At 36.2% G+C, this 27,079-nt stretch overlaps 1 protein-coding gene across 1 annotated transcript in view; it reads right to left on the reverse strand.

Annotated features, from left to right (window-relative positions):
- Positions 1-27,079, reverse strand: part of LOC124820224 (pentatricopeptide repeat-containing protein At4g04790, mitochondrial-like) — a 39,526-nt gene that overhangs the window by 3,758 nt on the left and 8,689 nt on the right. The window contains exons 6-13 of the mRNA XM_088092505.1: positions 23,736-23,915; positions 19,759-19,823; positions 16,627-16,734; positions 15,281-15,394; positions 13,282-13,377; positions 12,021-12,119; positions 11,631-11,750; positions 5,672-5,776 (exon numbers count right to left, since the gene is read on the reverse strand). Coding sequence (XP_087948631.1) covers positions 5,672-5,776; positions 11,631-11,750; positions 12,021-12,119; positions 13,282-13,377; positions 15,281-15,394; positions 16,627-16,734; positions 19,759-19,823; positions 23,736-23,915 — 887 coding nt within the window. The remainder of the gene's footprint in view (positions 1-5,671; positions 5,777-11,630; positions 11,751-12,020; positions 12,120-13,281; positions 13,378-15,280; positions 15,395-16,626; positions 16,735-19,758; positions 19,824-23,735; positions 23,916-27,079) is intronic.

The raw sequence follows: 27,079 nt of genomic DNA on the forward strand, positions 1-27,079 counted from the left end.
AACAACAGTATCCTAGTTCGGTTTCTTGAGAACAGGTCTGAATGGGAAGAAGAAACCCATGGCAGAAAGCCCTTCAGTAGAGGCTCGCACAACAGCAATCCTAGTTCGGTTTCTTTGCATACTCATAACATCATTGTTGAGAACAACAGTATCCTAGTTCGGTTTCTTGAGAACAGGTCTGAATGTGGGATGTCAACACATGCCTGTATGCATAGGAAGCATTTGAATCATGGAGATTGTCAAAAAGGTTTCTTTGTATTTCTTTAGGAAAACTGCAATACACTGGAAAAAGTCGTGAGGGTTGTCAAAATATCAACTCTGATAGGTTTTAATACCACATGAAATTGAGTTAGATCATGTTAAATTTGGGAGAGAAAATGTAGAGATGAAAATATTACTCCATTGTGTCAAGTTTCTATTACACCAAATGTCCTATATAAGGAGCAAACAGATCAGCACATAAAAGCCCAAAAACTAAAAGTACAATTATACAATACAATATATATCAACACTCCCCCTCAAGCTGGAGCATATAGATCATATGCACCAAGCTTGGAACATATAAATTGAATCCTAGGCCCCCTTAGAGATTTGGTCATAATGTCTCCGAGTTGTTCATTAGAATTGACAAACTCAGTAACAAGTTCCTTAGTCAACAACTTCTCTCTAATAAAATGACAATCAATTTCTATATGTTTTGTTCTCTCATGAAACACTGGATTGGAGGCAATATGAAGGGCTGCTTGGTTGTCACATACAATTTCAACGACTCATTTCCACAAAATTTCAATTCTTAGAGAAGTTGCTTGATCCACACAAGTTCGCATGTAGTCAAAGCCATAGATCGGTATTTAGCTTCAGCACTAGATCTAGCAACAACACTTTGTTTCTTACTTTTCCAAGATATAAGGTTCCCTCCAAGTAAACCACAATATCCTGTAGTAGATCTTCGATCAATTGGAGAACTAGCCCAATCTGCATCACAATATCCTTCAATCTGAGTGTTTCCCTTGTCCTCATACAACAATCCCTGTCCTAGATTTCCTTTTATGTATCTGAGAATTCGAATCACTGCATTCCAATGGTCAACATGTGGATTCTGCATAAATTGACTCACAACTCCCACTGGATAAGAAAGATCAGGTCTTGTTATTGTAAGATATATGAGTTTTCCAACCAGCATTCTATATCTCTCTGGATCTGAGAAAGGTTCACCTTGATCTCTCATTAGCTTTTGATTTGAGTCCATAGGACTATCAATAGGCTTGCAATTTGTCAAACCAGTTTCCTCTAAAATATCAAGAGCATATTTCCTTTGTGAAATGATGATACCTTCTTTTGATGTGCCACTTCAATACCAAGGAAGTATTTTAGACGACCCAGATCTTTAGTCTGAAAGTGGTTGAACAAATGATTCTTTAATTGAGTAATTTTAGTGTTGTCATTCCCTGTAATAACAATATCATCAACATACACCATGAGATAAACACATTTGTCAGGAGAAAAATGACCATAAGACACTGAGTGATCCGCCTCACATCGTTTCAACCCAAAATTTTGCACAACCCGACTAAATTTACCAAACCAAGCACGAGGTGATTGTTTCAAGCCATAGAGGGAACGACGTAATCTACAAACTAACCCAGACTCCCCCTGAGCAACAAACCCAGGAGGTTGCTCCATGTATATCTCCTCTTCCAGATCACTATGAAGAAAGGCATTTTTAATGTCCAACTAGTAAAGTGGCCAATGACGAATGGCAGCCATAGCAAGTAAAATACGAACGGTACTGGTTTTAGCCACAGGAGAAAAAGTATCACAATAATCAATGCCATACCCTTGAGTATATCCCTTAGCTACTAGACGAGCTTTTAGACGATCAATTTCACCAGTAAGACCAACCTTAATAGCATAAACCCATCGGCAGCCAACAGGCTTCTTACCAGGAGGAAGAGGGACAAGGTCCCAAGTACCATTGTGGTCAAGGGCCTGCATTTCATCAACCATGGCTTGACGCCATCCAGGATGATCAAGTGCCTCATAAATATTATTAGGAGTCTTAAGGGAGGATAAGGAGGAAACAAAAGAGAAATAGGTAGAAGACAAACGATGATAACTCAAAAAATTATAAACAGGATATGGATTACGAGTAGAACGAATACCTTTCCGAAGGGCAATGGGCAAATTATCATCTGAGTCAGTAGAAGACGAGGAGGATGAAAGATCCATGGTCTGGTGAGCTAATGGAGGAGGAGATGAGTCTAGAGGATCTTTATTGTTCTGATCTTGAGATTGTCTCCGACGCTGATATGTGAGAAGAGGTGGAGGAACAATTTCATTCACATTTTGAGTTTGAGGTATAGATGCAAGAATAACCAAGGGATCACATGATGGTAGAGGAAACATTTGTTGAACAGATGAACGATCCTCCACAGAGGACGAGAAAAACGGTGTATCCTCAAAGAATGTGACATCAGCAGACATATAATATCTCTTGGTGGAGGGAGAATAACATTTATACCTTTTCTGGAGACGAGAATATCCCAAGAAGACACACTTAATAGCCTTGGTGGATAGCTTATCAAGACCTGGAGAAACATTATGGACAAAATATGTACACCCAAATACACGTGAGGGGATATGATATAGGGCGTCATTTGGAAAAATGACAGAATGAGGAACTTTATTTTCAAGAGAGGAAGACGACATCCTATTGATTTGAAAACAGGCAGTGAGGACTGCATCTCCCCAGTGATGCACAGGAATATTAGTATTCAACATCAAGGAACGTGCAGTTTCAATGAGATGTCTATTCTTCCTCTCTGCAATACCATTTTGTTGTGGAGTGTGAGGACATGTTGACTGATGTAAAATTCCTTGGGAAGATAAGAATGAAGAAAACGCTGAAGAAAAATATTCCTTAGCATTATCACTACGAAGGATTTTAATTGTCTTCCCAAATTGGTTCTTGATTTCATTAATAAAGGACACAAATATGGACAAAAGTTCAGAGCTCTCTTTCATTAAATAAACCCAAGTACATCGAGAGAATTCATCAATGAAGGTTACAAAATAGTTAAAACCAAAAGATGTAACACGACTTGGTCCCCAAATATCAGAGTGAATAGTTGAGAAAGGAGAATTACATAGTGTCTCAGACTTTTTAGGATGAGAAGATCTAACATGTTTTCCTAATTGACACGACTCACAATCTAAGACTTGAATGTTCTTGAGACTTGGAACCATCATCTTCAACTTGGATAAATTTGGATGGCCCAACCGATCATGCAAAAGTTTTGGGGATGAAGTGGTAAAACAGGAAACTGAAGAGCTATGTTTCAAAAAATAAAGTCCTCGAGACTCATGTCCTTCTCCAATCAGGCGACCCGTACCATGTTCCTGTATAACAAAGGAATTAGCAGTAAAGGTTACAGAACAATTTAAGGAACGAGTCAATTGGCTCAAGGAGATTAAATTGTAAGGACAATGAGGAATATACAAAACAGAATTTAAATTTAGTGAAGGAGATAAGGAAACTCTGCCAATTCCCTGAGATGCAACTTTGGATCCATTGGCAATAGTAATGAAATGAGGGATTTTCTGAGAGGACATGGAAGAAAATGAAGAAATAGTACTAGAGATATGGTCAGAGGCACCTGAGTCAAGGATCCATGGATTGTGACCTTCCACAGATTAAGATATACCGGCAGTTGACACATTGGACATGAAAGAGGATTGGTCAGGATTAGAAGATTTTCCAGACTTATACTTCAAAAATTCTTGATATTCTTCATTTGAAATTTTGGGTTCATCAGATTTCGAAACATGAACGACCTTGTCTGGATATCCATGTAAGGCATAACATTTCTCTCGAGTATGGCCTATCCTCTTACAATATGTGCACTGAGGAGGATTACCACGGCCACCACGTCCTCCTTGGTTGCCTCTGCCTCCTCCTCTTCCTTGTGGTGCTACCATAGCTGATGTTTCAATACCACCAATTGAACTTTCGTCTTTAACTAATGAAGGTACCCGAAGAAGTCGAGTAACTAAGCTGTCCATTGATGGAACTTGATCACCAGCTAACATTTGATCACGAACATGACCAAAATCTGAATGTAGACCTCTTAAAATTAAGACCATGTAAAACTTATCAAGCTTCTTGTTTAGGCCTTCTAAAGAATCAGCCACAAAGATTCTTCAATTCTTCTACAGCAGCACGGGCCGTTCCTATGTAAGTAACCATATCATGATTGTTTTGTTTGAGGGAAGTCACTCTTTGAGTTGCATCAAAGAGGCGTTGTACATCGTTAGCAAAGATATCCTGAGCTTTTCTCCAAAAGGAGGAGCACGTTTTGTAAGGTCTCAAAATTTCTAAAACTTCTGGTTCAACAGATTGCCATAGGACAGCACATAGTTGAAAATCAAGCTTCTGCCATTGAGATTTCTCTTCTTCAGGAACGGTGGAAACATCTTGTTCAAGATGGTCATGGTGTCCTTGACCAAGAAACCATAACTCCACAGAAGCAGACCAAGATAGATAGTTTTTCCAATTGAGTTTTGCAGAAGTAATGGTTGGAGTAGTAGAGAGAGACGGTGTTCCAAGACCAGCCATTATAAAGCCAAACAAGAAAAGAGGAAAAAAAAGATTGTGGGAAGAAACCCTAAACGGAGCAACCCTCAACGGAACAGAAAATCAGAGACCACAACACACTCAGGAGACGGAGGTGAAACGACCGACAGTGGCGCGGTGAAGATCCGACACGGGAGAGGCGGCGCGTGAAGCCCACGCGCCCGAGAAAGAACACACAAAAACGGCGCGTGACGGCGCGTTGAGAGGAGGATGCGGCGGCGACCACCAGGGATGGGTCGCGCTCTTCAAGGCGCACCGAACCCTTAACTTCGCCGAGAAAAGGCTGCGGCGGCGGCGACGGCGGCGGCGACGGCGGCGGCGACGGCAACGGCAACGGAAGCGATGGTGGACGATGGCGGGCAGTGGGTGGCTAACTGCAAACCCTAACCTGCTCTGGATACCATGTTAAATTTGGGAGACAAAATGTAGAGATGAAAATATTACTCCATTGTGTCAAGTTTCTATTACACCAAATGTCCTATATAAGGAGCAAACAGACCAGCACATAAAAGCCCAAAAACTAAAAGTACAATTATACAATACAATATATATCAACAGATCAAATCAAATCCCAAAATCTATCTCAGGAGTAAGGATTGCTCAAGCCCTTATAAGCTCTACTTTTCCCACATTTATAGTCAATGAGGTATTTAAACAAGCATGCAGAGTAATTATAGAGAATCAATCAGACTAAGAATATGGAGAATAAGAAAGAAAAAGCTTATATTATACTTAAGCTACAGCTGGTATCATAAATGTAAAGCAGAATCAAAGTTGGCTAAAATAGAAATGAAATAATCCCATAAAGGGATGTCAAGCCCAGGGCATGTGAATTCAGAAACTATTTATGGTTAATTAGATCAAATTATTAAAATTACTTGAAAGCATTAGCAGTAATAACTGCAAACATGACAATCTACTCGCCGCTACTCATGATAATGCAAGTTCTATCATCTAGAAATTTAAACTTCGCACAATGCCTCTATTACCCTTTTAGTCCAGTAACCGTAATGCCAGGTTTACTGCTTGTATCCATACCTGTTTTGCCTTCTCCAAATTTCCACAAGCTGCGTATGAATGAACAAGGGCCATAAAAACTTGCTTTGTAGGTTGAATTCCAGATTGCTTCATTTCATCACAATACTACGAAAAAATATGGTAATTAGCAACTGAAAATGTCCTACATCGAATCTAAACATCAGAACTTCAGTTAACATAAAATCTCAATTACATCAAGTCATCAAAAGTGGATTGATATAGCTACAAGAATGGATGCAATAAAAAACAATTAATCATTAATCAAATGTTTCTTTTTGGGTGTGAATGCTGGAGCATTTAACAATCAACAATTACTAGAGGTTCACTCATTTCAATCAATCATGATATCTATAATTACTAGAGGATCTCCAACACACACTTCTTACGTCGAGGTATATACATCTCGAGCATAGGACTAGACATTAATGGGTGGTCCAATAGCGATCCAATAACAAGTGGAACAATACACCTAAAAAATAACAAATCTTATTAGGATAGGCTTAAAACCATGGTTCCTATACCATGTTAAGGAGTGAATTTTAAACCAAACTCAACCTTACAAGCCAGTTTTATGAGGCTGAGTTACGCTTAAAGTCTATTTTTCTCTTATGATAAAGTCTAGAAAATGAACCACCAAACCATAATACCCTTTAGCCAATTATCTATCCTTTAAACACTTTTCACCTGCTCATAAAGCCTTCCTTACAAAGCCTAAACACTACCACAACACCTACTGTTCTCTAAGGCATTGACTGAAAGAAAATGAAAAAAAGGCCATGGACCTAGAAATGGAGGAACTAGAAAAGAATAGTACTTAGGAATTGGTTACACTACCAAATGGAAAAAACTAAATAAATAAATAACTGGGATGTAAATGGCTATAGAATATGAAATATAGGGTTCATGATCCATTGAAAGGTAGAAGGCAAGGTTACTAGCTAAGGGATTCCCTCTAACTTATAGAGTGATTAAATGCAAACATCTGCTCTAAGCTGCAAAAATAATAACAGTCAAGGTAATATTATCTCTAGTGGCCTACAAACCTGGTATTTTTCTACCTTAATTCAACAAGTGTACAAAATTTGTCATTTCTAGCAAAAATAAAATCCTTGAAATTGTCTAAAAGAAACTGTTTGAAATATGTCACTTAAGATTGAAACTGTAAAATAATTGTAGGGGGCTTGATTGATCCCTCAAACAATCTTCTATTTATAAGAATAAATTGATACACAAATACATGATAAATAGGGTAACCCTTGACACACTATAATGATGATAAAATAGGATAAATATCCTAACACTCCCCCTCAATCTGGAGCATACAAATTGTATGTACCAAGCTTGGAACAAATAAACTCAATCCGAGGACCCCTTAATGACTTAGTCAATACATCTGCGAGTTGATCGTTTGACCCAATAAACTCAGTACATATTTCTTTGGTCAACAACTTTTCACGAACAAAATGACAATCAATTTCTATATGTTTAGTCCTCTCGTGAAACATTAGATTTGATGCAATGTGGAGAGCAGCTTGATTGTCGCAATACATCTTCATAGAATGGATGTCACAAAATTTAACCTCTTGAAGGAATTGTTTCACCCATATAAGTTCACATGTTAGTGATGTCATTGCCCTATACTCGACTTCCGCGGTTGATCGAGCTACTACATTATGTTTCTTACTTTTCCATGAAATAATGTTTCCTCCCAGAAAAAAACAATATCCTGTAGTAGACCGTCTATCAATAGGTGAACCTGCCCAATTTGCATCACAATACCCAGAGACCTGAATGCTTCCTTTATCTTCATATAACAATCCTTGCCGGGAGCCTTCTTTACATACCTTAGAATGTGAATGAGAGCATTCCAATGGTCAACACATGAAGCCTGCATGAATTGACTAACCACTCCAACTGCAAAGGATAGATCTGACCTTGTAATAGTGAGATAAATTAGTTTCCCAACCAGCCTCCTATACCTCTCTGGATAAGAGAATAATTCACCTTCTTCTGTCCTTAATTTCTGGTTTGGGTCCATGGGACTGTCTACCGGTCTACAATCAATCATGCTTGTTTCTCGTAATATATCAAGAGCATACTTCCTTTGGGAGATTACAACTCCATCTTTTGATTGCGCTACTTCAATGCCTAAGTAGTATTTGAGACTTCCAAGATCCTTGGTTTGAAAATGTCTACACAAGTACTCTTTTAGTTGAGATATTCCAATAGCATCATTTCCTGTAATGACAATATCATCAACATATACTATTAAGTAAACACATTTCCCGAGAGAAGAATGACAATAAAAAACTGCATGGTTTGCTTCACTGCGTTTTAGCCCAAATTTTTGAACAATGAGGCTAAACTTTCCAAACCAGACACGTGGGGATTGCTTGAGGCCATATAGAGATCGATGCAATTTGCATACCATACCAGACTCCCCCTAAGCAACAATCCATATAAACTTCTTCCTCAAGATCACCATGTAGGAAGATATTCTTGATATCCAATTGATGAAGTGGCCAGTGACGAATGGTTGCCATGGCAAAGAAGAGACGAATAGTAGTTATCTTGGCTACATGAGAGAAAGTGTCACAATAATCAAGACCATAAACCTGAGTGTAACTTTTTGCAACAAGTCGAGTTTTGAGCCGATCAATTTCACCATCAGGGCCAACTTTAATTGCATACACCCATCGACAACCAACCGCCTTTTTTCCTAGGGGAAGGGGCACCAGCTCCCAAGTATTATTGTGGTCAAGAACCTGCATTTTTGCAATCATAGTTTGTCGCCATCCAGGATGATCAAGTGCTTCTTTCACATTCTTGGGTATAACAACAGAGGACACTGAGGATAAAAGAGAAAAATAGGAGGGCAACAATCGATGATAGCTTAGAAAATTATAAATGGGATGAGGGTTTCGAGTGGAACGAGTACCTTTTCTAAGGGCAATAGGCCATGCTGAATCATTTGCACCAGGAGGCATGGGAGGAGGTGACGAGGGAGAAGAATCTGAAGTAGGAGATTCACCATTGTCTTGGGGAGGTGGACTATCCATTGGGGCCCTGTGTGGGATGATCACAGTATGTGGAGAAACAGGTGTAGAAGGATTGTGATCAAGACTTGGAATGACAGAGACAGCGGAGCTATTTGACTCAGCCATTGGAATAGGAAGGACCTGCTGGAGGATATAAACATCCTGAACAAATGGAGAGAAGTAAGGAGTCTGTTCAAAGAATGTGACATTGGCAGACATGTAATACTTCTTAGTTTCAGGAGAGTAACACCGATATCCTTTAAGAAGTCAAGAATAGCCTAAGAAGACACATTTGAGGCAGGGATAGAAACATGACCGACTCCTTTGGAAGAAGTTTTAGATCCATTTGCAAGGGTTATGAAATGAGGTTTTTCTTGAAAGGAAATAGATGAGAACAAAGAGGTATTACCAGAGATGTGATCAGAAGCACCTGAGTCAATTACCCATGAATTTTGACCTTCCATAGATTGAGAAACGCAGGCTGTTGATGTATTGGGAGATTGAGATGGTTGTGTCAAGCTTTTAGACTTTAACCTTAAATACTCTTGATATTCATCCTCAGAAAACATAGAAGTGGAAGTTTCAGTCTTCGAAATATTGGCGGTTTTGGAAGGGAAACCATGTAAGGAGTAGCAATTCTCTTGAGTATGACCCATCCTTTTACAGTATGTGCATTGAGGACGTCCCCGACCTCCTCGTCCTCCTCCTCTAGTGTCACATCCTCCTCTTCCTCGTGTGGCAACCATGACAGATGATTCCACTAGTTCATGCGCCTCTTGAGTTTGAGATACCGGACACGCAGAAGGCGAGTGGTCAATGTTTCCATAGAGGGGACCTCATGACTAGTTAGAAGTTGATCTCTGAGATGATCAAAATCGAGATGTAGGGCATGAAGGATCAACACCATGTAACATTTGTCTAGTTTCTTTTTTATATCCTCTAATGGATCTACTTCCAAAAACATCCTAAGTTTTTCGACAGCAGATTGGGCTTCAGCCATGAAGGACACCATATCATGGTCTGCCATTTTAAGAGATGCAAGCTTGTTCGTAGTGTCATAGAGACGTTGAATATCGTTGGCATAAATGCTTTGGGCTTTCTTCCAAAAGGAGTGACAAGTTTTGAAAGCCCTCAAAGATAAAAGAAGTTTGGGTTCCACTGATTGCCATAACAGGGCACACAACTGGAAATCTGCTTGTTTCCACTTATCAGCTTTTTCAGTAGGCACATGGCTTCCATCTCGCTCAAGGTGGTCATAATGCCCTTGGCCAAGGAACCACATTTCAACGGCAGTAGACCATGATAGATAATTTTTTCCATTTAGCTTCTAGGAGGTAATTGATGGACTTCCAGAGAAGGAAAGAGTACTGCCAGACGCCATTTCTGAAGAAGACAAATAGTACTAGCGAGGAACAAGAAAACACTAAGGGTTTAGATGAAGGAAACTGTGACAGTGATGGACGACAGTGGCCGGCGGCGACGGTGGCCGGCGATGGACGACGGTGGCCGGCGGTGGATGGTGGCCGGCGGCGGGTAGCAGCGGACGGTGGCGGGCGACGAAGAACTGTGGCGCCAGACAGATATATATTACGAGACAGAAACCAGAGCAGGATCGACGCGCTCTGATACCAACTTAAGATTGAAACTGTAAAATAATTCTAGAGGGCTTATAAGAATAAATTGATATACAAGTACATGATAAATAGGGTAACCCTAGACACAATATAATCGTGATAAATAGGGTAATCCTAGGCACAATATAATCATGATAAATAGGGTAACCCTTGACACACTATAATGATGATAAAATAGGATAAATATCCTAACAATGTCAATAAAAAAAATACCCTCTAAAGTATACATTTTCAATAAATGTGTTGTAATTAGAGAAAATATCTATAAAATCTTCTTAATTAAAAAAAAAATATCTATAGAATCTTCCTAATTAGAGAAAATATTTGTAGAATCTTCTAGATTATTTTTTAGTATATTGTTTCCTTATTTTCCTTATTTGTCTCAATACGGTTGGTCATTTGTCTCAAGGTATTTGAATTCTTGATTCAGGAGCAACTAAACATGACACCTTTTCGTGTGTCCTTAGACTCATATGGTAAAACAAATAGAGAACAACTTATTATAGTTGTGAACGGTCAAGATATACTTATATGCGGCTCTGGGAATATAATTTTGGACTCGTCTATTGTATTAAAGGATGTTTTACATGTTCCACAATTACTCAACAGTCTTATTTATGTGAAAAAACTCACAAAGGATTTAAATTGTTTAACAGAAGAATGGTCTATACACTCAAGATACAAGGGCCTAACCCCTTCCACAGGTCAAAGGCCTGTTAGTACTAAAGTCTCCAAAAGTCCCCCCTCCAAACAAACTAACAACTATTTATACAACTGTTTTTCCCGCCCTTCCCTAACTGTTATAGACAGTTAGGTCACTAAAGCTAGTTAGTCTTCTTTCTTCTTTCGTAAACTATCCACCTCTTCTCATTCCTATCAATGATTGCGAGTGGTAGGGAAGTTGATGGACTCTTTCTCTTTGAGGATAAATTTAAGGGAAAACAAATGATCTCTATTGAAAACTTCTAATGGCTATTTAATGAGAAGGGCTCCAAGTGGGCAGGGCAGTGTTTCCCAAACAGTATTCCTAGTCATTTCCGAGATAGTTCTTGTGGTTTTCTGACAAAACTATCATGTTATGGATTCATGATTTCATTCTAAAGGTAAGCTATCGTTGAATATAACATTTAATTTTTAGAAGGCAAATAACATTGGAGACTGCCAATGTCAAAAGTTACAACCATTTCACAAGAACACTAGACAAAAATTAATAAATTGACATCAATATAAGAGTTTATGCTCAATTACGAGCCAAGTATTACTATCATTACATTAAGCTTAAGGTACCTTCATTATATCCTCTTCCGTTTCACAATTGTTAATCAAATAGCTGAAAGTCTGAGAATCAGGGTCTACATTGGCACCTAGCATGTGTTTCAGGACCCTTAACCCAGCACTGATATTCTTCTACAAAACAACAAAATGGTTAAAAAAGATTGCATTATTTGAAACAAATTCAATACTATTTTCAATAATGAAGAGAAAAAAGTTCAAAAATAGTATATGCATATAAGATAATAAGTCCATGTGTGTCAGAAGGCTATTTTCACTTATTGTTGAAAAAGATAAAAATAGCAACATATTGCAATTGATATTAATGCCAAACATTAAAATATAGTTGGCAAAATGGTTGCATGTTTGACTGATAAACCTATCCTAAAAATTCAGGAATGTCACCTCTCGAAAATATCCTGCCATTATAGCATTGAACATGTTTGCCGTAAGTTTAACATTCATTTCCTCTAAGTCACCAATTATTTTGTATGCGCCTTCAAACTGCATCAAGAAAGTAAATACAAAATAAGTTTGCTGCATACTTGACACGTTGACACCAATATGAGACCGACAGTTTGAATTCCTATCTACTATGATTCCTTTTCTTTTTTCTTTCTATTTCTTTTAACTATATATATATATATATATATAATGGAGAGAGAGGCACATATACACATGCATTTGCTAGCATACACCGGCTTGTTCTTTTGAAGAAGTACATCCACAAGCTACACATTGGGCGTATTTTTAAATAATTGTAGTCATTTACTGCTTTCAAAAATCAAGTTGGTGAGTGTTAGCAAACTTCCTACTTATATAGAAAATCCCACTCTGTTACAAAATACACCTTGATTTGTACCCTAGAGCATTTGTTCAAGTGATTTCAACCAATAATGTTCATCAGTTTTACTTTTGGGAAAATAATAAAAGACTAGGTATATGATTAATTCTCCTTGTGTAGAAAATATACATTAAGGTAATGTATTTATAATGAAGAATCATATAGGAAAATATGGGCTAGGCCTAAATACACATCATATTGTAACTAACAATATCTAATATTATCTTAACAATATCCAACAACTTTCAAGCATGCATGTTTGACTTCACAATGGGAACTATCAAAACCCCCTTGAATTGAACAAAATCCATAAAAAGTGCTTTTGTGATAGGTTGAAAAATTTACACTTTGAAACATACTAGCTTTCAAGGTAAAAAAATTAAAATATAAACCTCTTCGAAATAACTTTAACCAAAATCAATGCTGCAAACATTCGCCCAAACACGTCTCTATTTCAAGTTAATTGATTATGAGATCAATTCTCACAATGTAATTCAATAACTCTGTTAACATAAAAACTATACACCAAGGAATAGAATTTCCTCAGCTTTTATACGACTTTACAAAAACCATGTTTCAGGAAACGGACATCTTGAAAAGATTAATCTGAATAAGAGATTTCATATAATTCATTGATTTGAAACTGCACATCAGACGCTATATATAGAGAACTTTAACCCTAAAGTAAAGATTGCAAATAGATGTCTAGAATCTTCTAATAACTTCTAACAAAACACTTATATCATACTAAAGCTTATTACTATATTTTCTTCTGAATCAACATACCCATGCACCCATATAAACATAAAAGATCCAACTTACATCTTTTATCCTCACACAAAAGTGTACCAAGCACCTGCATATTTCACCATTCAACTCCAAATGATAGCGACATATTATTGAACAGATTCGATGTACCTTGATTTTTTAGTCAAGCATGGAAGAAAAGAAAGTTATCAGTACAATATGAAGAATAAAGGTTTAAAACAATTAAAAATTATGACACAATCAATTTCCACATAAAGGAATTAAGCTCTACTGAAATATAAAAATATTGAAGACTTCTTAACTTTAAGAATGAAATTGCATGAAAATACAAAAAGGGCACAATGAAGTCCATGATGTAATTCCCATCTATGCATGAAGAATAATTTTCTTGTCCAATAACCTTTTTTTCCTATCTTATGTTGTGCATATCGCTTAGTCTTTGACAAAGGTATTGTAAAACATTAGTTCTTCATTTGTAACCAACATCATCATTTTAGATAATTGACCAACAAAAAGGGTAAAATTTTATGATAATTGGGAACTAATGTTGTGGACAGAACAATCCATTTTCATTATAATTAACTACAAATTCACCCTTGAATCTTAAGCCATTTAAGTTGAAAAGTGTAAGGTGGTATTAGAGACTCCATGACCAATTATTTTAAAATTACGCAATGGCTACTCACTTGCTATATATATATCTGTATTATGTTTTATATTTTATATTATATACAAGCTATGCCATTTACATAGCTTAAGTTTCAGTTCTGTTTAGCCAAGTTAGCTTGTTCATGAGTTGTCCCCTTAAGCTATTTACATATACACTTTGACCTATCTCTCTCATGCCTTTTCATGAGTTACAAGTTTTATTTGGGTGCATTTATGGATTATGTTAGATATATTATATATTTTATCTTTTAGTTAGTTTGTTATTATTTCTCATTTGTATTTTGGGCTTAGCCCATATTTCTTTTATTATAAATAGAGCACCCTATGTGTGTATTTTACACAAGGGAGATTAATTCAAATATAGTTTTTCACTATATTCAACAGATTACATTATTTAGATTAAGAAGTTTAAATAAGCATCATACTATTCACATTCTTTTATTCAACATATTCCAAAACAACATTAGTGAAATAATCCCAGCTATTGTAAGGAGAAAAACAAAAAACTATCAAAAATCATTCATCTCAAATTCGAAGGCAAATAAAGTGAGTGAGCATATTAAACACACTAGAATGATAATTATAAGAAAAACAAATAAGAAGTTTACCTGTTCCAAATTTCAATTAAAAGAAATTGACATTTGCATGGATTTATTGCAAACAAAGCCGTTTTCTTACTAGGTAAAGGGTTAAATCATGAAAATAGACCATCATGAAAATAATTATTATGCACTTCAAAATGATGTTTGATTTCTAATTATCGTTTCTTTTTATATTATTCATATGCATTACATGTTTGCTACATATAAATTTTATAATCATGATATAATAAAATAATAGCATCAATACAATAGTACATCTAGACATCGTTTTAAGAAATTAGTTTACTAATATTTTATAATGACTTGTTACTAGAGCCCTTGGTGATTTATTGTTTCATTATGTTAGACATATTGTATAAATGATTCAAAATGTGCTTGATAAATAATTTCTGTAAGGGCTTAATTTACAGAGAGCAAATATTATTTGTAAACTCATGCATACTACTTGTGAAAGACAAGTTTCAATCAATTGAAAAAAAAAAATACTTAGTTTAGTTTCAAAGCATTCAGTAGCTATTAATTTCTATGATGCCTCTGAGTGCACATGTCTATGTCTAATGTCAACGAAACGTCTGCACAAGGTAGTTTTGGATTATCGTCTGTCTTTTGAGACCTACGGACCTTAAAAAACAAAATAGTTCTGCAAATTAACGCATACTCAACATTGACTGCTTGGGAATCTATTACCAAAATTTTATTATGTTGTGAGAAGAGATGAATAGATCATTGGGTACATTATCAAAAAGAAGAAATAGATGACATGTAAGGAAGATGAATTATACCCAAATATATTCAAAAGATTCCTCGCAGATTTGTAATATGAATTGTAACACGTCAGTTGACAAGTTAAAGCCAGCATCACACATTTGTTCAACAATATCTAGAGCATCGCCCACCTGCATTAAAAAATGAAAGGCAAAAAAATTAATAAAAATGCAATTGCGAGTTAAGTTGTTGTATATGAATAACCCAAAGTATTGCCTTTCATGCAGTTTCCTCGCTTGAGAGGACAGAAATGAGCTCTATGAAGACCTCTACACTTCCTATTTCAACCAACATCCCATGGATTTTCAAACTTTCTTCCACCAAACCTTGCAATCAATGTTACTTTAAATATTTCCCATGTGAAAGAGGTTTCTGTTTGTTTCAATCTATTGAACCAGTGTATAGTTGATCCTTCCGTACTAAATTTGGTCTATTGAACCAGTGTACAGTGTTCTCCACTTCAAAAACCCTTGAGCCCCTGTGATACTCTCCTCATCAATGAAACCTAGCAGTTCTACTTTCTTAACCAATATAAAATGCTCATTCTGGCTATCATGGTGATCATAGTCTGACCCCATTCCGGCAGAACAACTCTCACCATCGCTTTCTGGTGTAGGAAGTATTTTCTTTGTTATCTCACTCTCTCTAATAGTCAGATCTAAAATATTTTCTGAGTAGGATGAATGCTATTAGAGATGTAGAAAATTAGTTGGCTAAATAAAAATACTTTTGCATTACCAATACTGTTAGAAACATAAAAACATCTAAAATATTATTTTAGAATATTTTAGAGTATCTAAGACGATCTCTGAGCATTTATTCTTCTTTGTATTTTGAATTATTTCCCTATCTAATTAGGATGTTTATGATCCAAAATTTAGTGATTGAAAAGGAAGAAGAAAAAAACACCAATTATTGTGGGAGAGAATAAAAAGAATTGGAGAAAACTTTAGTAAATAAATTGATTTAATAATATTTTGAGCAATTGGAGTGAGTAATAAACAGATTACTGTTTATATTTGTTCAATTTTGGAATACGTTTAGCCATGGATGGATGCATTGAAAAAGTTGAGTGCTCTGAAAAGGCTCTCAAGAGAATTGGAGAAAACTTTAGTAAATAAATTGATTTAATAATATTTTGTGCAATTGGAGTGAATAATAAACAGATCATATTTCGTGTTGGAATATGTTTACCCATGGGATGGATGCATTGAAACAGGTTTGAGTGCTCTGAAAAGGCTCTCAATACTGATCAGGTTATCATTTTCGTTCTATCTTTTTTTTCTTCTCTTCCTTCCTTATGATTAACGTTTTTCAAGTTAAGTGATGCCCACAATATAAGGATGAATAAAAAGAGGTATACCTGGTCTAAACCACAGCAATGCAAAATAAGCTTTTCATATGATGACGATGAAAGCAAGACTTCTAGTAATTCATGCAAATTATTGACTTTTGCCATGATGTCCTCAACCTTCAATATTACCAAACAACACGAAATATCAATCACATCACATCATTACAGACTTATTATAGGACTTCTAACTTTATGGAATTTGTTGGACACAATTTAAAAATAATTTTTTGTATGATCTGATTCCTAAATAAGTTACATGAGATAGGAATGAAACAGCATACTATTAAAACTTAAACTATAGTTTTCTTCACAGAAGTTTAAAAAATATATACTTCTTAAAATTTAGATTTCAATCTAACTCAAACTTACGAAACTAGTTTGTGAGAGACATGTTACATTTACATTTTTAGAAACAGTAATTGAAGACACAGGATATAAAAAAACAATAGGAAGGAGACAACTTGTGATAGAAAAAAAATTATAAATAGGAGACAACTTTTGACCCTACTTTGTTTTGACCTACATTTGTACACTTATTTTTATTTTATTATGTCTTCCTATTAGTTTTTAGTTCAAATTCAGTTTTTAATATATGTTTATTGTGATTTTATGTTTTTTTGGGTTATTGTTCCTTTTTTGTTGTAAAAGGAGAAGATTTAGTCCCAATTGGAAACAAGCATATGTTTTGCCTCGGCGAATGTTGTTCAATCAAGTAGTATAAGCAAAGACCTCTCTCTTAAGCTAGCCTTTAAGGCATTTAAGTGAAAGCCATGTGACGTGTACCTTCAAAGATTCTCAAAGATTAGGACAACCTATACTATCTTCAACAAATTTCTCAAAAGGGCACAAAGATAGTCAAAATTCTAGTTCCACTACTTCTATTGCACACACAAGTACATCATTTGTTCACCACACTGACTCCAACTATCTTGGCCTATGAGTTACCCGTAAGCCCTCTCTTCATAATAATGCTATGAGTTATCATATGTTATCTCTATCTCTTTATAATTTTCTTTCACATATTTCCTATGTTACAATTCCAAAATTTGTAGGTGATACCTTAACTTGCCCTGGTTGGTGTCAAACCATGCTTGATGAAATAAGTGCTCTTATAAATTGTGTAACTTGGAAACTCATTCCTTTACCTTTTGGGAAATGTGTTCTTAGTTATTGGTGAACTTTTGCTATCAAGGCTGGTTTTCATGATACTATTGATCGTCTCAAAGCTCGCCTAGTAACCAAAGGTTATACACAAATTTTTTTATTGGACTAGGTTGACACTTTTTCTCCAGTTGTAAAAATGACCTTTGATCGCTTATTCATAGTCATGGGTACTCTTCAACATTGGCCTCTATATCAATTGAATGTCCAAAATGTTTTTCTAAATGATGATGTACGAGAAGAAATCAATATTTGAGCAACCTCCAGTTTGTTGCTAAGGGAGGAGAGTCTTTTAAATTGGTAAGTCATCTCCGCATATTTTAATATGCCCTCAAGCAGTCTCCTAGGGCTTGGTTTAGCAAATTTAGCATTGTAGTTCAACAATTCGGTATAACTCGAAGTGAGGCAGATCATTCAATATTTTTGTCACTCAAGCATTGGGTGTATCTATCTAATAATATATGTTGATGATATTGTGATTACATGTAAAGGTCGCTATGGCATCTCAAAGGTAAAGCAACCCTTTGTGACCACTATCAAACCAAAGACCTTGGCAAACTCAAATATTACTTGGAGACTAAGGTAGCACAATTGAAAAGTGAAATTTTTATTTCTCAGAGAAACTATGCATTGGATATTTTGGAGAAAACTAGGTCAATGAATTTAAAGCCTAGTGACACACCCATGTATCCCAATGCCAAACTTCTACCTAATTAAGGGGAGCCACTCTGAAATCCTAAGAATTATATAAGATTAGTTAGAATATTTAATTATCTAACAGTTACTCATCCTAACATTTGTTTTCCAATTGGTGTGTTAATTTCTTAATTATCCATGTACAAATCATTGGAATGTCGTCATTTGTATATTGAAATCCATCTAAGGTTCTGCTAGAAAGGTTTCTTATATGGATAAAATAGTCATGCTAGAATTATATGTTATTCAAATGTTGATTGGGCAGGCTCTCTTTCTAAAAGGAGATCCACTTCCGAATATAGTGTCTTCATTGGTGATAATTTAATTTCTTGAAAGAACAACAAAGAGAATATTGTAGCAAGATCTAGTGTGGAAGAGAACATAGAGTTATAACCTCAAATATTTGTGAGCTTATTTGGCTTAAACAATTGCTTAAAACCCTATCTAGGGACTAAGAACTAATTATATTTGTAAAATGCTTGGTACATATGATTTATATGCACCAACTTAAGGGGGAGAGATAAATATAATGAGCTTAGGTCCATATCTCTGGATTTTCCTATTTATAGATATAAAACCCTATGAATTCAAAACAGATTAGGGATTCAGCCTATGTCCCTCTTATTTCAACAAGTATTATTAAGACTTACAAAATTATAATTTGATAACTTAGATTTTGTTGGAAGTCCCACATCGATTAGAGATAAGGTCAATTCAAAGTTTATAAGTAGGTGCAAACCTCACCTTATAAGTGAGTTAGGCTTTAAACTCACTTTCTAACATGGTATCAGAGCCAGGTTAAAGTCTATTCTAGCGAGTTCTAAGTGGGCATTTCTGTTTCTATTCCACCCGCTATCGGACCGCTATCGGCCCACCCAATTTCTACAATCACGCACGAGATGTCTATACCTCGGCGTGAAGGGGGTGTGTTGGAAGTCCCACATCGACTAGAGATAAGGTCAATTCATAGTTTATAAGTGGGTGCAAACCTCACCTTACAAGCCAGTTTTGTGGAGTTGAGTTAGGCTTTAAACTCACTTTCTAACAGGTTTTATGTTTTTAAGCTTATAAATTCATTCTTTAATATATATATATATATATATATATATATATATATATATATATATATAATATTAGAATAGTGGTCATCTGGTATCCCACTTTTGGGGCCAATCGTTCTGCTTCAATATCCAAAAATGACAAATATAATAAAGGCAAAAGCACATAACATTATAATACAGCATCACGGACATTTACCAGTAGTATTCATGAGAAGTTCCTCACCGCTAAATTAGGAATGCTAACAGCATAACTAACAATGAAGTTTGAAATATTATCTTCATCATAATCTGCACCACATAACAATCCATCATCAACATCCTTAGCGTTACATGCCACAAATTTATAGAGGAAGATAATACTTCATCTTTCTGCCACCATCCATTAAAATTCCTAATAGATATTGGCAAAGTACTAGAAGAACATAAATTAGTGCATTTGCAACTTCAACTAAAGCTTTAAAAGAAAATATATCTCTATATTTATATTATATAACACTAGGTCTCTACCTAAGTAAATTATACATTATGATATAAGAAAGTTAAAGGCAATCTTGTATTCTAAAGCTCCAATAATTTCCAATTGAAACTTGTTTATGTATATAAGCATAGTTTATTTTAACTCTTACTGGTGTAATTGTAAATAGCATATTGTTACGATAAAAAATTATTCTCAATATATCCATACTACTTAAGAAAATAGCATATTCTCACTATTACTATACCAGATATGTCCTTTGCAGTTGGTGTTGTGAATCAATTCATGCAAAATCCTTACATTGATCACTCAAATGCTATCATTTGTATTCTAAGATATCTCAAAAAGGCTCCAAAATAAGGACTTCTTTATGAAGATAAAGGGAATAACCAAATTGTTGGCTATTGTAATGTTGATTGGATTAGTTCTCTTATAGATAGACGCTTATGATAGGATATTGTGTGTTGTCAGAAGGAAATGGTATCTCTTCGAAAAGCAATTAACAAAATCTTATTGCTCGATCATTTGTCAAAGCTGAGTATAAAGCAATGCCCTCCCTTACATGTGAGCTTGTATGGGTAAAACAATTCTTACAAGAATTAGACTTTTGTGACATGCAGCTGATAAATATGAATTGTGATAATCAGCCTACCCTCCACATGGCCTCGAATCCAATGTTCCATGAGAGGATTAAAAACACTGAAACTGATGGTGACTTTATTTGAGAAAAGTTGTCAAAGGAAATCTACACAAATTTTGTTGGCTCAAATAATCAATTAGCATATGTATTAACAAAAACCTTAAGGGATCCTCAAATTGAATTTATTTGTTTCAAGCTTGGTACATACAATTTGTATGCTCTACAGTAAGAGGAAGTGTTAAAATAAATAGTCTTTAATAGGTTTTATTGTAAGGTGCTATGTGCCAAAACTAGTTCCTAGGTGTCTCTCTTCAAATTCCCTAATTTTCCCTCTCATTGTATGTGGTGGCTTAGAGTTATTATAAATATGAAATCCTAAGAGAAGGGAAGTCACTCTCTCAAATTCATTCTAATATTCTTGTGTATCTTTATTAAGTGTAACGTTCTAATGTGCCATCAGATTTATACTTTACATTATAAAGCCATATACATCCTATTGCCCTTTCATCCAATGGCTTGTCAACAATTTCCCATGCTTGGTTCTTTTCAAAGACATTCATCCCTTCATTCATGGCTTGAACCCAATCCTCATCCTTCAATGCTTCTTGAACTGACGTAGGGACTATAATTGCATCAATGACAGAGGAAACCCGGGTGCTGCATAGATATGGTTTTAGTAGTCACAAAATCAGAAAAAGGATACTTGGTACAAGACCGAGGTCCTTTTCTAAAAGCAATGGGCAAGTCATCAAGGTCAAGTTCACAATCAATAGTCAAGGAATTTTCACGAGGTTCAAGGGTTTTAGAATAAGGATCACTTACCCCCAGTTAGATGATTATTGTTGTTCTTAGATCAGGTTAGGTTACTTTTGTCTGCTCCAATATTATGAGAGAAATTATCTCGACGACTAATTTCTGGAATTGTCTCTGACTCAAGAACAAAGATGTCCTTGTTAAGAGTAACTTCAGCAACACGACTAATTTCTGAAGTTGATCCTAACTCGAGAACAAAGACGCCCTTAAAAGAAGTAGCTTTAGAGATATCCATACAAGATTTTCCAGGAGAAGTATAACGAGTACCAAGAGTAGTATTAGTATGAGACGATTCTTGTATGAAAGGGACAAAATAACTCAGAGATTCAAAAGACTCAACTTCAAAAGAACTTTCACCCTAAAGTTGACAATGTATAAAAAAAGTCTTAGTTTCATCAAAAGTAACATTCATGGAGGTAAAAATCTTTCAACTCGAACGGTAACAATGATATCCCTTTTTATTAGATGCATAACCAAAACAAATATGCATTTAATAGCTCTAGGATCTAATTTTCCAAAGAACTGACTATGAATATGGACAAACACATCCCTTTCATACAAGATTCAATGGAGTCAGACCATCTATGACTCAAGAGATTAATCGATTAATAAAACAGGCACCAGTGAAGATAGTTTCTCCCTATTATGATTTACGGACACTCATTTGAAAAATATGTCCATGCCACCTCAAGAAGATGCTTATTTTTTCTTTCAGCAATGTCATTTTGTTATGGTGTATTCACACATGTAAATGCAGGAACAACACAATTTTCAGAAAGGAATTTAAACATCTCATGGGTTACACATTCCCTCCCATTACCAGAACGTACACATTTAATTGACTTCCTAAATTGTGTTTTTACTATATGGAAGAATATAACAAATAGAGTAAATACTTCATATTTTCCTTTCATGAGAAAAATCCATATAACATGGGTACAACCATCAATAAACATGACAAACCACTTAGCATTAGATTTACTATAGTTTTAATGTAGGCCCCCAAACGTCACAATGAACTAAATCAAAAGGATGGACATTCTTTGTATTACTAGGAAGATATGGCGCGATGATGTTTTGCAAGTTAACATACATCACATTTAAGTGACTTAATAGACTCTTTGGAAAATAAGGAAGGAAACATGGACATTAGAATAGAAAAGGATGATGCCCTAGACAACGCAAAGGTGGTGCAAGATTGGAGACAAGTGATACTTGTTTGTGTACTGATACTTTCTTTAACAGTTCCAGTCATCCTCCCTATGTCAACATCCTAGAAAACATAAATTGTGGAAAAGAAGGTTACAAAACACTTTAGGTCATTGGTCAGTTTATAAATAGAAATAAGATTATTGAAAGTTTTGGAGCATAAAGAACACCTTTAATGTTGAGGAATGGTAAACATTACCATGTCCAATTACTGAGATACAAGTCTCATTAGCAACAATAATGCCGTTACTAAAAAGAGAAACATATGATGTTAAAAGAGATGAATGAAGGATTATATGACTTGTCACATCAAAGTCTAGAACCCAAGAGTACTTACATAAAGTTTTAGAAATATTAAAAGAGGAATTGGAGTTCTTACCGGTCATGGCTAGAGAGCAAGTACTAGAAAGAAGGTGACTTACTGATAGAGCATGAGAGATTTCAGAATTTCAGTATCAACACTTAGTGCATGTACCTCTAAAGTTAGAAGATCAACATTATTTAGTGGAGTTGTCATGCTTAAGTAACAATAGGGATTCGTTAGCCCCCTTCAACTAAAATAGAATAATAAAACAAAAGGCATCAATAGTGGCTGCTGCAATGACAGTGACAATTCTGACAATGGAAATGACTAAAGCTCCGACAACCACTCTAACAAAGGTCCAATGACAGTTTCGACAAAGGTCCAACAACAGCTCTGAAGTAGGCCTGGGGACAACTCTAGCAAAAGTCAATAGCAGCTCCAGTGGACAGCAAACTCGGTGTGACTGCCAGCAGCAGAACCACAATTTAAAAGGAACCATATCTAAGAGGTAAAGAAGAAATGTTGAAGCACGACTCCCAAGATTGGGAGCTCTAATACCATCTTGAAAGGATTAATATGAAAAAATGAAAATTCATCTAAAATAGTACATCAGCATTGAGATATAGAAAACTCTAACCATAAAGTAATAATAACAAAAAAATCTCCAGAACCTTCTAATAGCTTCTAACAACTTCTGGTAAAACATTTAATATCCTACTAACAACAATAGTTAAGAAGAAAATAAGATCATAATCATACCACGTGTTCTCAAATCCAAAAGTATGTCATCTGCAACAGATTGCTGTTGGAGCCTGCCTAATGATCGGAATATATTTACAATACATTCTGCAGATAAAAGCTTGATGATGTCTACATTCTTCACCACATCCAAAAGTTGCATTGTCTTATCACTTTCACAAAGAGCCATCAAGTAACTTACTGCAACAGTTAATTTTAGCTGAGTTTACTCTACCCGTGAAACAAAAATGGTAATGGCACGTGGACATAAAAATAAACAAGAATTGTTTTTAATAAATGTTATCATACTAGATGCACAAATTTTCAAATAATTATGCTTAGCACAATCACTTCTATTGTAGGTAGGTGGATCCATCAACATACTGGGAAAACGATTCAGTGCAAATTCAATTTTCTTACTGCTTCCAACATGGCTTGAAGTAAGAAAAAACCATTGCTTGTAACACAGGCATCAAACATACATTCCCAAAGCAGTTATCATTTAAAGCATGTCACTTAGTATACCCTGGTAGCAAGAACAAGAATGCCTTATAAAAGGCACCATTGTTGTCCCTATTGCTTTTACTTTTTTTGGTTTAGGGGATGGAAACAAGTTGGTCTTGTTGATATGGGTCTTAGTCATGCATCTTTTCCCTTATCCAATTGGTTCAAAGATTTTGCTTGGCTGCCCGACTTTACATTAGAGAACTTTAGCTCAGAAACTTCAAATTTGGAATGTTGGCTACCTAGTCAATGAAGACACATAAAGAGTAACAATTTTCTTGGATGTGATCCATTCATTTACAATATGTGCATTGAGGACACCTTCTACTGCAAGAACGCTGTTCTCTAGTTCCATGGCCTCTTTTTTAACAATTAAAAATTATGGCAGAGGAGATAGTCCCTAAAGACATGAGGAGCAAGGTAGAGGCAGGAGGACAGTCCAGAAATGCAACAAAGAAGCCTAGGGTTTCAAGTGAGGAAAACTGTGATTAACACTAGAAGTCGTACCAAATGCTCCCGGAATGAAGAACAAAGGGCAGAAATGGGCCCAAAATGCTCCAACAAGTCAAACCGTGGTAGTCTAAGAAGATTCTGCCCACCAAAAGATGGCACTTGAGACATGTGCCTAGAGCAGTGCAGCAGTTGGACAGCTGTTGGTCGGAGTTTAGATGTCCAACCACCGAGGTTGGCATTCATAAATTTCTTACAACTTGCTTTAAAAAAGAGTAAAGTAAGCAAACTTGGAAAGAGACAATGGGTTCAACAGCCAAACAGTTCTGAAGAGAGTCTAGATACCATATTCAAATTATTAGTGACAAAACAAAACCCAAGGATGGTACTGCTCTGGTACCATGTTGAGAAGACAAATTGAAAAACCATAAGATGAATTTAGTGTCATGTGTACATATGAGTATTCCTCTTTATAACTGATAGGAACCCGGAAATAGTTAGGCCCAAACCCAAAATATCTAAGGTGTATGTTAGACAAAGAAGGAAGGGCAAAGTAGGGGATCAAAATGGTCAGAGAGAGAATGAGAAGAATCTTTCTATATAACAAACTGCTGAGCTGGCACAGTAGGAAATGAGTGATTATGTTGTTTGGGGTATAAGGAGTGGAAAGAGAGTGGGGAGAAGGGGGAGCTGGAATTGGCTGGGAATTGGGAGAGACTAGACACTCTCTAACTGTCTAGAAATACTTTTTTTGTGCTGTTACAGATCTGTATTCTCTTTCTGGGATATGCACTCTGTTTTTCTTTGATAATAAAGTGACTATTCAGCTATTGTGTGCTTCCTTATTTCTAGTATCTATCAATTGGTATTCAGAGCCCGCGCTTCTTGGGGTCTGGATGGTTATTACAAGAACAACAATGGAGTCGAGGATTGAAAATCTAGAGAAAAGTATGCTTGAATGGAAGCATGAGAGTCAAATTCAAATGGACGAAATCAAACAGCTATTGAAGGAGAAAAATCGCGGAGACACAAGGGGTCGATCACGACAACGACGTTCTCCGAGACGTCACGCGGAGGGGGAGAGTCAAGGTAGTCGAGCTATTTCATCACGAGTTTCTGAACCCTATTCTAGAACTCGCGATTCGCGGAGAGGGAGTCGACCACCGAAAGGGGATTACAGAGGGCGAAAATTGGAGGTTCCTATATTTGCTGGTGATGATGCTTATGGATGGATTACCAGAGTTGAACGCTACTTCAAGGTGAACGATATGGATGACTCTGAAAAGATGGGTGCGGTGTTAGTAGCATTAGAGGACCGGGCATTGAATTGGTACCATTGGTGGGAGGAACAAACACCTTCACCAAGCTGGGTCCAGTTCAAGGAGGCAGTGATTCGGAGATTTCAACCGGACTTAGTGCAGAATCCTTTTGGGCCATTGTTGAGCATTAAGCAAACTGGGACAGTAATGGAGTATAGGGAAAAATTTGAGATGATTTCAGCTCCATTGAAGAAAGCGGACCGGGTGATGTTAAAAGGAATTTTTCTAAACGGACTCCATGTCGAATTGCAAGCCGAACTGAAGCTGTACAACATAGAATCGTTATCAGGACTCATGGATCGGGCCTTATTGTTGGAAGAGAAGAATTGGGCTTTGAAGAAAAGGGTGTTAGGCTCGGGTGAGAAAGTAAGCATGGGTGAGAAGGAGATTTCTCCAATGGTGACTAAGATGGGTAGATCGTATAATGCAACAGTAGATTTTATGAAGAATAAATTGAATGCTAAGAAGCCCAATTTTGGAAGTGCGGGTACAACGGAGCCCAAACCACAAAATGGGCCCAGTGGAGAAAAACAAATCACTATGGGCAGAAGGCTTTCGCAAGCTGAGTTGCAAGAACGGAGTAAAAAGGGGCTGTGTTTTAAATGTGGGGAGAAATGGGGACCTGAACATGAATGCAAGCTGAAGCATTATCAGTTGGTTTTGATGGAAGAACGTGGAGAGGAAGAATCGGAGGATGAGGAGGAGGAAGGGGAAGAAAAAGCAGAGTTGGAGCACAAGACACTTCAATTGTCTTTGAAAAGTAAAGTGGGGCTGACCTCTCACAAATCTTTTAAGATTTGGGGAACTATTGGCCAAAGACGAGTGCTGATATTGGTGGATTGTGGAGCAACCAGCAGCTTCCTTTCTAGAAAATTAGTAGATGAGTTGGATATTCCAGTGGAGAATACCCCTACTTATACTGTGGAGGTAGGAACAGGTGAAAAGGTGAAGGGTAGAGGACTGTGTAGAGGAGTTGATCTTGAGGTGCAGGGAGTCAAAATTAAACAAGATTTTTTTCTGTTTAATTTGGGTGGAACTGAGGTGGTATTAGGTATGGACTGGTTGGCGGATCTTGGTGACATTGAAGCTAAT

This window comes from Vigna umbellata, chromosome 6 (assembly GCF_029865625.1).
Source record: "Vigna umbellata cultivar VRB3 chromosome 6, Vumbellata_1.0, whole genome shotgun sequence".
Lineage (NCBI taxonomy): Eukaryota > Viridiplantae > Streptophyta > Magnoliopsida > Fabales > Fabaceae > Vigna > Vigna umbellata.